A 12993-nucleotide genomic window follows, 5' to 3' on the forward strand; every position below is an offset into this window, starting at 1 on the left:
GCAGCTGCTGAGTCTTCCCCACGTGACCAGAAGGGTCATCTCCAGCTCAGTTTGTACTCTGGATCCGATTAAGGTTCCATTTGCAAATGAACCCATCCCGGTGGAAAAGGAGGGTCAGGAAGAACATGACAGGTATGTACAACCCAACAGAGACAAGTTTTATTAAGAAGAATGTGAACTATACAGCAGCCACACATAAAGAAGGGCCCAGAAGAACACTTAGCGTCCTCTGATGGGGCCTCATAGAGCCTTGTCCTGTGAGTGAGAGCTGGGATCATGCTTCAGTGTCCCCTTTCCAGCAATTAATAGTGACCTTGGGTTTGTAAATGATGCAGCTTAATTTCTGCTTGAATTTTCCTTCTGAACAATTGGTATAATGACTATATTTTCAGAAAGATATTCAGTAAACAAAAGTATGAGGCTGCATGAAACCATTGACTATGGGAAAAATGGAGAAACATTTTTTTTCCTAAGCAGTGAATTGTTTTTTTTTTCTTTACCTTGTTGCATTCATCTTTCAAAAGAAATTTAAGTTGCAGGTGCAGAAGACTTGTCTGACTGCTCTGGTACGTAGGTGGGAATCACTGCTGATGCTCAAGAATAAAAGACCTGGCCTCCCAGAATCTCCCCCTTAAACTGAGGTCAGAAATCTGATCAGAAAAATTCCTAGAATCAACTCATCAGAAGATTTAATAATGTTTGTTTCTTGTTATTTTTTTATTTTAAATCTTCCCAATGAGCCCTCTGAGCCAACTGTTACAGATTGTACTATGAATGAGAAGGATGAAGATCAATCACTCAATCTGTATTGTTTAAAATACAAATTTATCAGAGACAGTCACTGATTTAGAAGATGACGAGCAGTCACAGAGAGATAATGAAAAATAATCTGATTTTAGGCAAAAGAAAATGATCTCCAATAAAATATTGGTATGTTCTCACTGATGGACTTGGGGCCTCCTTTTGGGACATCACCCTTGTGTTGGTTTCATGATGTAGACACATGTGGGGTTGATTCCAGTTTGTTATATGTCCTTTGGAACAAACTGAATCATAGCGTTTTAGTTAGACTGTGAGTTCTTGCTTAATGGAGGGCTTTAGAAATTTATTCCTGTTTACACATAATTCCTCGCCTGTAAATACTTTCATCCATGTGGATTCTAGATCATTTCATAAATTAATAACTTGGCCATATGGAAGCTCCCAAAATAACCAGAGTGCCCAGTGAGTCTGATTATCACAGACTATGCCCCATCTCATAAACTAGCATTGTGAAAGGAGTGTCCTCAGAATATGGCAACAGGAAAGGGGAATATTTCAGAGTGGGTGGAGCTCTGGGAAGTCCGCTGAGTTAGAGAGGGGTCCCTTGCCTAAGGGGTCCCTTGACTCTTCGCTTTCTTCCATCTTAAGGACAGTGAAATGCTGTCTCCATTATTACCATTGACTTTGTTCCAGCCTCGGGGTAAGATTCAGCTTTCATCCCAAACTTGACCTTTTCTGGTTTCCACTCTTCTCCCCTTCAACCCATGTTGTCAACTGTGATCGACTCAAGACATCACCTCTCTCGGAAAGCAGAGGAGCACGACCCATTTGGCAATTCTTTGGCCTAAATTCACTTTCCCTCCTATATCTCTTCCCGCCTCCTACTAGCTGGCTGGACCGCCCTTGCCAACGGCCCCGCGGAGCCCCCCTCCCTACCTGCTGAGCAGTCAGGGCCCTGGAAGCCCTCTTCACAGAGGCACAGCCCCTCCTGGCAGTGTCCTCGGCCGCTGCAGGCATTTGGACACCGCCGCTGGCCGCAGTCCTCACCGACGTAGCCTTCCTGGCACAGGCAGGTACCGTTGGCACAGATCCCCTTCCCTGAACAGTCCCCGGGGCACCTCAGCTCGCTGCAGTCCTCGCCCGTGTAGGCCTCTTCGCAGACGCATTCCCCGTCCACGCACAGCCCCCGGGAGCTGCAGTCGGTTGGGCACCGGAGTTCTGAGCAGTCGTCCCCGCTGTACTCGCTGTCACAGACGCACTGGCCGTCCACACACACGCCCCGACTGGAGCAGCCCAGGGGGCAGTAGGGCTCCGAGCAGTTCTTGCCAAACCAGCCTTGATCGCAGATGCAGCCACAGGACTCCAGGCTAAAGTTGCCATGGCCACTGCAGTGAGGGATATAGTCCAGTTGTCCTGGAATGGCCAAGGAGAAGGTCAAAGGGCAGCTGTGAAACCTCCTGGCAGTGGGGTACGGGGAGGGGGGCAGGCCAAGACCTCAGCTTGCTCACTGACCAAATTTGTGTTGCTGAGAGAGAAGCTCAAGCTGGCTTGGCATGTCAACAGCTTCATGAATCTTTTTACCTAATGTGGGTTGTGTATGTCTGGCATAGTGTTGAGGGTAAGGATGAGTGAGATCGGGTCCCTTGTCCTTTAGGAGCTCACCTGCAGTGTGTCTTGGCTTGGATTCCCTAGAGACTAATTGGGAGGTGCTCCCAGGAAAAAACTGGTTGGGGAGAAGGGGAGACCAGGGAGGGAGGAGCCCAAGCCAAGCATATTATCAGGCAAAGGCCCAGGGAGGGTGATTTGGGTTCAGTCCTGCAGGGTCTTCTGGCCACAGGGCAAGCCACACCTCAACTGGGTTGAAGGGCTGTCCCTAGAGGGTGCCGATCCTCAGGCTCGTCCGTTCTCTACCCTGAGCAGATCAAGGAGGTTCTCAGAGCCTGGGAGCAGTCCCTGACCAACATGCCCAGGTGCTGGCACTGGGGACTGAAGGGGACCGAGGGGATGGAGGCTGAGAATCAGGCCTGTGAGGCAGGTCAAGATCAAAAGTGCTGCAGATGCTTCCTATTCCTCTCCTTCCCACCATCTAACTAACTGCTCATCCTTCACAGCTCAGCTCCAGGGTCACTTAAAAGGTTTCCCAGAATTTGTCTCATTTGGTGACTGTTTGCTGTGATCTTTTTAGGATTCTACGTGTATCTCCGGCCCTAGGCTTTATCATGCAATAACTAGAGTGGTTAATTTATCTGTCCAGCATGAATCAAACAAACTTATTAAACGAACACCATAGCAGTACTTGCTTGGCATCCTTCTCGGCACTTGGCCTTGGGGATAGGAAGTCAAGTAAGTTATGTCCTTGTTTAATTTTGCCACTTCATGCACCCCCTCCCCCCATGGCCTGAAAGGATACTATACTGACATTGGTTAACATAGATCTTCCTTATAGATCTTTTCACATCTTCCCAGGGAACCTGGTGGGAAGCTGGTTAAAAAAAAAAAAAAAAAAAAAGCCCACTTACAGAAGCCACCAGCTTCCCAGGCATTGAAGACCCATGTCCATGGACACCTGTGTCTTTCCTGTATTTCCCAACTCCACTGAAAAAGTGAACTCACTGAGGAAGGAGAGTTTGAACACCTGGACTTTGTCCTCAGTTTCAGATTGTTTATAGTTTTGGTTATAAGGAGGAAGAGGTGAGAAAACCCAAGAAATATTTCTCTTCTCAAAGACTACCCCCAGTCTTGGTGTCTCAGAATGAATGTGTTGGACATCTCTCTGGACATGTGGGCCATTTCTCCCTATTAAAATGCAATTCCTGACACCTCTTTCATCCTTGGGCAAGGCTTGAGATATTAGACCCTAGAGAGGTAAGAGCTTGAACCCAAGATAGTAAGACACAGTCCTTTTCTCATTACAGACTGAATCAAATGGGTAGAAGGTACTGTTTTGGGTGAGAGAAGCTGGGCACAAAAGGGAACACACTTTCTGCTCATGGGGATCTGCTGATAATAACTACTGAATATGAAGTGCCTACCAGAGGCCGGGCTTTCATCTGAGTGGAGGTTTTTATATTTAATAGCTCCTTGTTGTTCTAGTCTGTCGAGGGGAAAAGGAACGCATGGGTTAAGCAACTTGTTCAAGTCACAGGCTAGCAAATAGCAGAGATAGGACATGAAGTCAGGAAGTCTGGCCCTGAAGATGAGCTGACTTCTCCCAGAGAGGTCAAGAGTCATTCATAAGTGTTAGTAGTTAGGATGTGGGTGAGGCTAGATATCCAAGTTCCGGATTGGATTGGGGAGAGGCTTGTAAGAAGCTCTGTGAGTGCGTGTGCACGCACATGCATGCACAGCCCCGTGTTTTGGTGGAGGGGGCAGGGGCTGAAACTTCCAGCTTGCCAGAGAAGATGGGGCCAGGTCGTCTGAGGTTTTAATGACTGTAATTTTCTCAGACTGGAGAAAGGCTGAGATGGAGTGAACAGAGCGCCTGCATTCTCTAGTCCCTCCAGTTAACATGGATAGATATCAATTCAACAGCCTGTGAAAACCAAAGATGAATGAAGACAGACATCAAATTCCCTGCTTGCCACAGCAGTTGCTGAGCTGAACCGATGTACCATTCCCTGACTCATCCCCCCCAAATTAGGTTAATGTATTTCAGACTGGCTAAGCACTGTAGAGAGTCCCTATGCCGAATCCCCTGGGGAAGGACCATACTTAGATCTTAGAGGCATATTAACAGACAGCTGCAGACCAGGGCACTTTTTTTTTTCCCCTCTGTGTGAAGAGGTGCCAGATTTCTCAGGCACTGGTGTAATCACCCAGATTCCCTCTCCCCATCTGCTCAGTGCCCTCCCTCCCCTGCGGAGACTGGCTGTAAGCTCCAGAACTCTACCTGTGGCCGCACTCTCTGGGCAGCAGTTGCTGGTACATTGGTCCCGCAGCACAGACACCTCCCTCTCCAGCATCTCAATTCGGCTCAGCAGCTCCTGTAGCACCTGGGCCGAGCTGGCACACGGGCAGGCCTTCTTGGGGAGGTTGATCCTGTGCGTGAAGGTGACCTGGCTCTCGTGGTCTGAGGTCTGGCCCGTGTACTCCGTCAGCACCTCGTCTTCGGTGCTCACCTCATGCTCGGCCGAGGCCTCCAGCCCTGAGGAGCAGAGGCTATCCAGGGGCACGTTGATGTTGTACACGTGGTTGAAGACCACCGGCTGCTCCTTGCCAGATGCGTTGTAGCTGGCAGCGCCTCCTTCCTCCTCCACCGCTGGTCTCTGGACCCTTCCCATGGTGACCTCCAGCTGACACTCCGAGGGCTCGAGCAAGGAGCCCAGAAGGATCAGGTTGATGCCAATGAGCACGTTCTTCAAGACCACTGTCTCCCTGTCTGCCCCCATCCTCTCAGTAGAGCTCCGGGTTCAAGACTAGCCTGCAGCAGAAAGCATGGAATATGCAAGAGAAACCAGGGGATGAACGAGATGGCCTCTGAGACCTGCCCCTGGGCACAGTGCAGTGCACAGTCCCACAAAACTAAAGGATAGCAGTGAAGCTTTTTAAGGGGATGTTTGGGAAGTGACTACCAGGGTCATGAAAGCCCAGGGCCTTTTGTCTTCTAGAGAAATCCCTGAGAATGGACGCTGCTTCTGCAGTAAGGCATTTTGATTTTCCAAAAGGTTTATCTAGAACGTATGAGTCTGGCCCCTCATTGGGCAGGTGGTTCCAACAAAGAGGACCTGCAAGGACTCGAGACAGGGGCTCTGTGGTTAGGAGAACTCAGAGCTTCATTTCACTTCTGGGTGAGAATTAGGATGCTGGGTACCATGAAGACAGGCATACCCTCATATTTCCCCAGATGTGTATTAGGATGGGGCCCCGCCAGCCACTTCAAAATAACTTGTAAACTCAAATACAAGTTGACTTTAGAATAACCAAGCAGGCAGATAATCTTGTTCCAGGTAATTGTGGTTGTTAATAATCCTTGGGTACATTTGTGATTATCTGGAACTGTGTAAGCTGAACTTTTTTTTAATCTTCTCATTAGTACAGTCCCAGTGCTTCGTGACCACAGGGTGCCTTTCTTCCGAGGTCCTGTTTGAATTGCTAAAATAATGAATTAGCTCCTCTGCTGGTTACCTAGTCACCAAGAACCAGGAAGCATGATAAATTTACTACAATGCAAATCAGTTTTACAGAAATTATATTTCTTTTGTACTCCCTGTGTAACAGAGAAAAGAGGCTTACAGACTTCGGTTCTAAAGGTAACGTTAGAGCTAAGAAGATTAAGGACAAAGGAGCAGAGTGAAAGTATATATATGAGTTTGGGAAAAAGGCAATGAATGACAGCTAACATCAACTGAATGTATACTGCGTACAGACTGTGCTGTGCACCTCACGTGGGATCTTACTGGACCCTCAAAACAACCTTATAATTGAATGTTATGATTGTCTCCATCTTGTAATGGAGTGAATTCTGCCTAGAAAGCTTAAGATTTGAATGCAGATCTGACTCCAAAACCTGTGTTCTTAATGGCTATGCTCCAGTGCTTTTCCTGAAAAGAATGTTCAGTTTTCTCTAGTCTCTGATGGAAATTGTGTTAGTTCTGGGATCTTCCCGAGAACATTGAGATTAGAAAGTTTTGCTAGGACTAGAGCCAGTTTCTTCCTCCATGAAGCATTCTGCTCTCACCTTTTTATTCCTGTTCCATTAGGAAGCTAAGGAGCATCCCCAGCACCGGCTAAGTTCATCCCCACCTCCTTAGAAACCCTCTCTGAGAGCATTTACCACACTAGACCATGAGTTTCCTTTGCTTCTGCCCCTGCCAGCCCCACCTCCTACCTCCTCCCACTGGACCCAAACTGCTTAGTCAATTTAGGTCAGACCACATCTTATCCATAGACTTCCCAGGTGACTCAGTGGATAAAAAATCCATCTGCCAATGCAGGAGACACAGGAGACGTGGTTTGATCCCTGGGTCAGGAAGATCTCCTGGAGAAGGAAATGGTAATCCACTCCAGTACTCTTGCCTGGAGAATCCCATGGAGAAAGGAGCCTGGCAGGCTGCAGTCCATGGGGTCACATGACTGAGTGAGCACACAGCGCACATTTTATCCACAGTATTTAATATGTGTGTAAGACAGCAAAAGTGCTTAATGCCATGGTTGTTGAATGAATAAGTGGGTGGATACATGGATGGATGGATAAACAGGTGAATTAGTGAGTAAATGCCCGGTGAGAAAAGGCTGAATCATTCTCCAAGTCACTTGATATCTTTGCATTATCCTCAAGTTATTCACTATTCTCTTCAATTTCGGTTCAACTGGACAATTTCTGAGGGTTGATTTTATTAAGAGTAATCTATATTAGTGACAATTATGAAAACCATTTCCAATATTACATTTTCTATGTTACATATTAGACTAAAATCTTCATTTCCAATATGAAGAGGAAGCAGAGCAGAGTAGAGCTATTACCATTCCAGACTCTAGAGCCAGACTGCCCGGTTCTTCCCCTATCCAAGGACTCCCTTGAAATCACTGGAACATGTGAGAAATCCCCTCCATCATTTGACAGCAGAAAGTTCAACCTTACCATGCCCTGGTTCAAAGAAGTGTGAGGTTCCTGGAATGATGGGAGAGGTGGCTATCCCCTGGTTACATCAGATGAGGTGAGTTAACCTTAAGGATAGATGGAGTGACATGTCTGAACCAAACTGCCCTCATGACTCAAAGCTCTTTCCAAGCCCTTCTATCTGAGGCATTACTAGGCTTCCCATTTTCAGATGCTCTAGGCATTGCATCCTTGGAGTGGCATCTGCCCTTATATCATTGAAAGCTTCTGATAAAAGTAATTTAACTTACATTTACACTTACATTTACACTTAAGGCTAAGAGTCTTAGCTACCTCATTTGCTAAACTAGAGTTGGATTGTCTGATCCATGTTGATATAGCTGAATAGCTTTTTTTCCTAAGAATTGTAATTATCATGTAACACCCATAGCACTTAACATAGCTTTTTGCACAGAGCAGACACTCAATAAGTAAGTGAAAGAAATGAAAAGGAAGATCAGTGACAGGAAAATTAAAAGGGAAAAACATTAGGTGCCACACCTAAGTCTAAAGCAACAGCTACAAAATTATATGTAGAGAGAAAAGTATAGCTTTAACTGTGAAAAACGCAAGACTTTCGTCAATAACCAAACTGACTATGAATTAGTCAACAGTGTGATTTTTTGTTACTTCCAAAACCTTATTTAGACTCAGGCTTTATTTATTTATTTGTGTATATATTTATTTACTTACTTATTGAGGTATAGTTGATTTATACAGTCAGGCTTCATTAATTGCAATACAGACTATGGGACTTTCTTGATGCCTAAGTGGGTAAAGAATTTGCTTGCAGTGCAGGAGACACGGGAGACACAAGAACCCGGTTCTATCCCTGGTCAGGAAGATCCCCTGGAGGAGGAAAGTGGCAACCCACTCTGGGATTCTTGCCTGAAAATCCCAAGGACAGAGGAGCCCGGCAGGCTGCAGTCAAAGGGTTGCAAAGAGTCCAGTGAGCAAGCACAGATGGACTAGGCTGTTGTTGTTTAGTCATTAGGTTGTGTCTGACTCTTTTGCCACTCTATGGACTATAGCCCACCAGGCTCCTTTGTTCATGGGATTTTCCAGGTAAGAATACTGGAGTGGGTTGCCATTTCCTTCCCCAAGGGATCTTCCCAACCCAGGGATCGAACTTGCATCTCCTGCTTGGCAGGTAGATTCTTTACCACTTAGCCTCCTGGGAAGCCCAGACTAGGCCGAGCAGGGGGCTGTTTTGTTCTGTCCTGCACTCACTGTTGATGACTTCTGGGTGGTGAGGTTGCTCAGTTCAGTTTAGTTCAGTCGCTCAGTCGTGTCCGACTCTTTGCGACCCCATGAATCGCAGCACGCCAGGCCTCCCTGTCCATCACCAACTCCCGGAGTTCACCCAGACTCACGTCCATCGAGTCAGTGATGCCATCCAGCCATCTCATCCTCTGTCGTCCCCTTCTCCTCCTGCCCCCAATCCCTCCCAGCATCAGAGTCTTTTCTAATGAGTCAACTCTTCGCATGAGGTGAGGTTGCTGAAGGTACTCAAATTCCTGTCATAGGAGAGGGAGGAGTTTAGCATTCTTGTCCAGGGAAGTGATAGCTCCGGAGATATTGTTCTTTTATCATTCATTCCTTTGACAGATATTTATTGAGGACCTACTATTGCACTGGTTCTTTATTCACAGAAGTTATATTTAAGTGTGTGTGTAGGGGGAAGGAGTGGTAGGGGGAGGGCAAACAACACATAAATACCCACAGTTATATTGTGTATCATATGTAATATATGATACAGTACATATTATATGATACTTTAATACATGATGATGTAACATTCATCATGACACTGTGCTATGTCAGCAAGTGGTAACTGCAGTGGAGGAAAAGAAGAGAGAAGAAGGCAGAGGAGGCACCAGGGCAGTAGAGCCACATGGATATCTTATAGCGCCTGGCCAGGGAAGGCTGGTCCCAGGAGGTGACTGCTCAGCAGAGACCTGAAGGAAGCGAGTAATGAGCTTAGCAGACGGCTGAGGAAGAGCGTTCCAGGCAAAGGGAATATCAAGGATGAGGGCTCTGATGCAGGAGCTGGCCTGGTGAGTTTGAGTGACAGTGAAACTGGAGGCCAATGAATGAGCGAGCAGCAGGGGGGTGGGGTCAGAGAAGGAGTCGGGGCCAGATCAGAGAAGGCCTTGTGAACCATCGCAAGGACCTGGGCTCTTACTGTGGGGATATATATGGTCGTTGTTCTCAAATGCATTTACATACCAGTGTTCTGATGACCTAGTCCCTATCTTTGAGAAACAACTGGCCTTGTGAAAGAGATGGAAAGACAAGAAAATATAATGCCAAGGCAGTGTGATCATTATCATGACCAACAAACACACAAAATGCCCCTGAGAAGGCTGGAGGTGACACAGCAACTCTGCCTGGGGCGCAGGGGGAAGCTGAGCAGAGGGTGGTGGGTGACAGGCAGCGACAGTTGCCAAGTACTTCTGGCCTGCCTTTCCAGACACGTGGTAGGACTAATCCTTCCAGGCCTGTGTTTTCCCGGCCCCTGTTGGTAAGGTGAGGCCATGTCACTAGTACTGGCCAATGGTTGTGAGAGGAGCTCACGGGGGTCACTTCTTTGGCAGGGGGTCATTAATTGCTGACCGGTGGCTTCCCAGGTGGCTCTGTGGTGAAGAATCCACCTGTGAGTGTAGGAGACACAAGAGACTTGGGTTCAATCTCTGGGTCATGAAGATCCCCTGGAGAAGGAAATGACAACCCACTCCAGTATTCTTGCCTGGGAAATCACATGAACAGAGGAGCCTGGTCAGCTATAGTCCATGGAATCATGGCAAAGAGTTGGACATGACTAAGCGACTGACCGCTACCCTCTAGAGCTTTCTTCTTTGCATTGATGATGCCTGGCAATGTTCAAGATGGTGACTGCTTTCTCCATCTGAATGACGATGATAAAGGGTGTCCTGGCTGGGCACAGTGGATATTCAGTGCATAAGAGAGAAATAAACCTTTGGTTTTTGAAGCACAGATTTTGGTATGACTTTTCCTTACAGCATAACTTGGTCTCTCAGATGATAATGTGGAACTGGAATTTAATAGCTGACTCTTTAGGTGGGGAAGACAGAAATTCATTATAGACAAAAGAAATTGCATTTGCCGAAACTGATAAGTGCACAAATATGACTTATTCAAGAAACGCAAATATCTGAAGGGCTGTTCAATGCTTCAGCATTGGGCTTTTACAAAGCAAAAGGTCCAACGGAGGTAACTTCCCCCAGATGGGAGAATCTACAGGAAAAAGATTTGGGCTCCATGTAAAGAACAATTTTTCTAATACTTGAGCTATTGGGTTTTCAGGAGAGGGAGTGAGTCCCTGGTCACTGGAGGTGTTCTAATACAAGCCCCAAGACTGCTCAGTGAGAATGCTGAAGATGAGCTTTCAAGCATCACATGAGCGATTGGACTAAAATGAATGTTAAAGACTTCTGTTTCCTGATGTTTTATGAATTCATGGTCTTATCATCCTTTGAGGAGTCTACCCATGATAATACTGTGTTAGTTTCTTAGCTGTCATAACAAATCACCACAAACTTGGTAGCCTGAAGCCATAGAACTTCGTTCTCTCACAGTTCTGGAGACTAGAAGGCCAGAATGAAGATGTCATCAGGGTTAGTCCCCTCTGAGGCTCCGAGGGAAAGTCTATTTCATGCCTCTCTCCTAGCTTCTGGTGATGGCGGGCAGTGCTTGGCATTCCTCAGTGAGTAGATACATCACTCCAGTCTCTGCCTCCATCCTCACTTTGCTGTCTGCCTGCATCTCTGTGTCGTCATGGGGCCATCTTCTTTCAAGGATATCAGTCATCTTGGATTAGGGACTCATCACTCCAGTATAACCTCATCCTAACTAATTACATCCCCAATGACCCTACTTCCAGCTAAGGTCACATTCTGAGGTACTGGGGTCAGAACTGCAACATTATCTTATTTGTGGGACACATTTCAACCCATAATACATACCAGTAATGAACTGAGCATTTACCAGGCACCAACTTAATCATTTTCCTTATATTATGTCATTCATTCCTTACAACAACCCTATATGCTAAGAGGGGTGACATTTAGGAGTTATTTAGCAACTGGCATGGCTCAGGCTTCCCAAGTGGTGCTAGTGGTAAAGAATCCACCTGCCAATTCAGGAGATGCAAAAGATGAGGGCTTGATCCCTGGGTCAGGAAGATCCCCTGGAGTAGGAAATAGCAACACACTCCAGTAATCTTGCCTGGAAAATTCCATGGGCAGAGGAGCCTGGCAGGCTACAGTGCAAACTGAGCACAGAGCCCATGGCTCAGGCAACAACCAATCCAAAGGGGGCACCCATCATCAGACCCGCTCTAAACGGGTTGCAGAGCAGGGCGCTGTGTTGATTTCAGCATGGTGGTAGGTCCTCTTTCAAGTTCCATTATTGGAGATGAGGAAAATGAGCTTCAGGAAAGGCCAAAGAATGTGACCAAGATTTCACAGCTAATGAGCACAGGAGCCAAGGCTGAACCCAGATCTTGCTGACCATGGTTTGTACTCTTAGCTGCTGTTTCTTTCAGGCAGCTTTAATTAGCAGCCGCATAGCACTCTCATGAAAAGACTGAGAGCTCTTACAAATCAACACTCTCTTCTCCCAGGATCAGATTTAGGACTTACTGACAGCGATGACTTTTCGCTTAATGTTTTCTCCACCCAGTCCAGGCTACTACCCCCAGAAATTGCCTTAGCTTCTCCCCCTGGAGGGAAAGCTTGTCTGCTGGCTCTTTATTTAAAAGGGCCCAGCCTCCGTACTGTCTCAAAGAATCAAGAGCACTGCTAGCTAAGCCAGTAAACCTTGATCCTAGAGGGGTCGGGAGACATTTTTTGCACTCACCCTTTCCCAGGACAGTTCCCACCAGCCATCAGTTACAGAAACCCAGGGCTTGCCCTGGCCCCCTCTCGCTTTACTCACTTCTCTGAGCTCTCTCTGGCTGGTCCCCAGCCCGCTCAGTCACAAGCTATTGTTAACTACCCTGAGGACCTCTCTGCTTCCTCTTGCATTTGACCTCTTGCATTCCTCTTCCTATTTGCATTTGACTGAGAATGCTTTCTGAGGGCAGGCAGAGAGAGGGGGTGGGATGGATGGAATGGGAAGCTTCACTTTTTCTCATTTCTTCTGAAGCCTGCTGGAGGTGGGAGGGGAATGAATCTTATGCTTATATAAAGCTTACTTAATAAATGTGCCCTAAGTTTTGCCAAGCTCATTTCACTTAATAATTATTTCAAAGTGGCTTTCCTTTCTTGTGTCCCTGAAAGCTTCCCTTTCTGGCTTCCTTCTCTACCTTCATCTCCGTTTCCTCTGGAGCACAAGGAATGTTGACTGTTCTTCACGTGGTCTCTTTCCATAGCACTCCTTAGCGATGCTGCTGGGCAGATTTTTGCAACTAACTTCCTACGAGGAAGGCCTGGTCTAATCCTGTGGTGTATCCAAGAATGCCACGTTCCATGTGTTGGTCTCATTTAGAGGGGTTCTGCCTGCTCTAAGACCTGTGGTCTGGCTTTGGTGTGAGGTGGTGGCTGTACCTCTAAGCTAGATGCAGAATCTCTGTCACCACAAGCAGCTGAGGAGACTGGAGGCGACCAGCA

General features: G+C 46.9%; 1 protein-coding gene across 3 annotated transcripts in view; it reads right to left on the reverse strand.

The window, feature by feature from the left end:
* TNR (tenascin R) overlaps positions 1–12993 on the reverse strand; it is a 496875-nt gene that overhangs the window by 95412 nt on the left and 388470 nt on the right. The window contains exons 3-4 of one of the 3 annotated variants that reach the window (XM_024976261.1): positions 4652–5182; positions 1699–2175 (exon numbers count right to left, since the gene is read on the reverse strand). In XM_024976261.1, the coding sequence (XP_024832029.1) occupies positions 1699–2175; positions 4652–5150 (976 nt within the window). In that variant the 5' untranslated portion in view covers positions 5151–5182. Of the gene's footprint in view, positions 1–1698; positions 2176–4651; positions 5183–12993 lie in introns of those variants that run through there. The other 2 variants (NM_001205928.3, XM_024976262.1) reach the window with 2 other exon arrangements.

Source organism: Bos taurus, chromosome 16 (assembly GCF_002263795.3).
Source record: "Bos taurus isolate L1 Dominette 01449 registration number 42190680 breed Hereford chromosome 16, ARS-UCD2.0, whole genome shotgun sequence".
NCBI lineage: Eukaryota > Metazoa > Chordata > Mammalia > Artiodactyla > Bovidae > Bos > Bos taurus.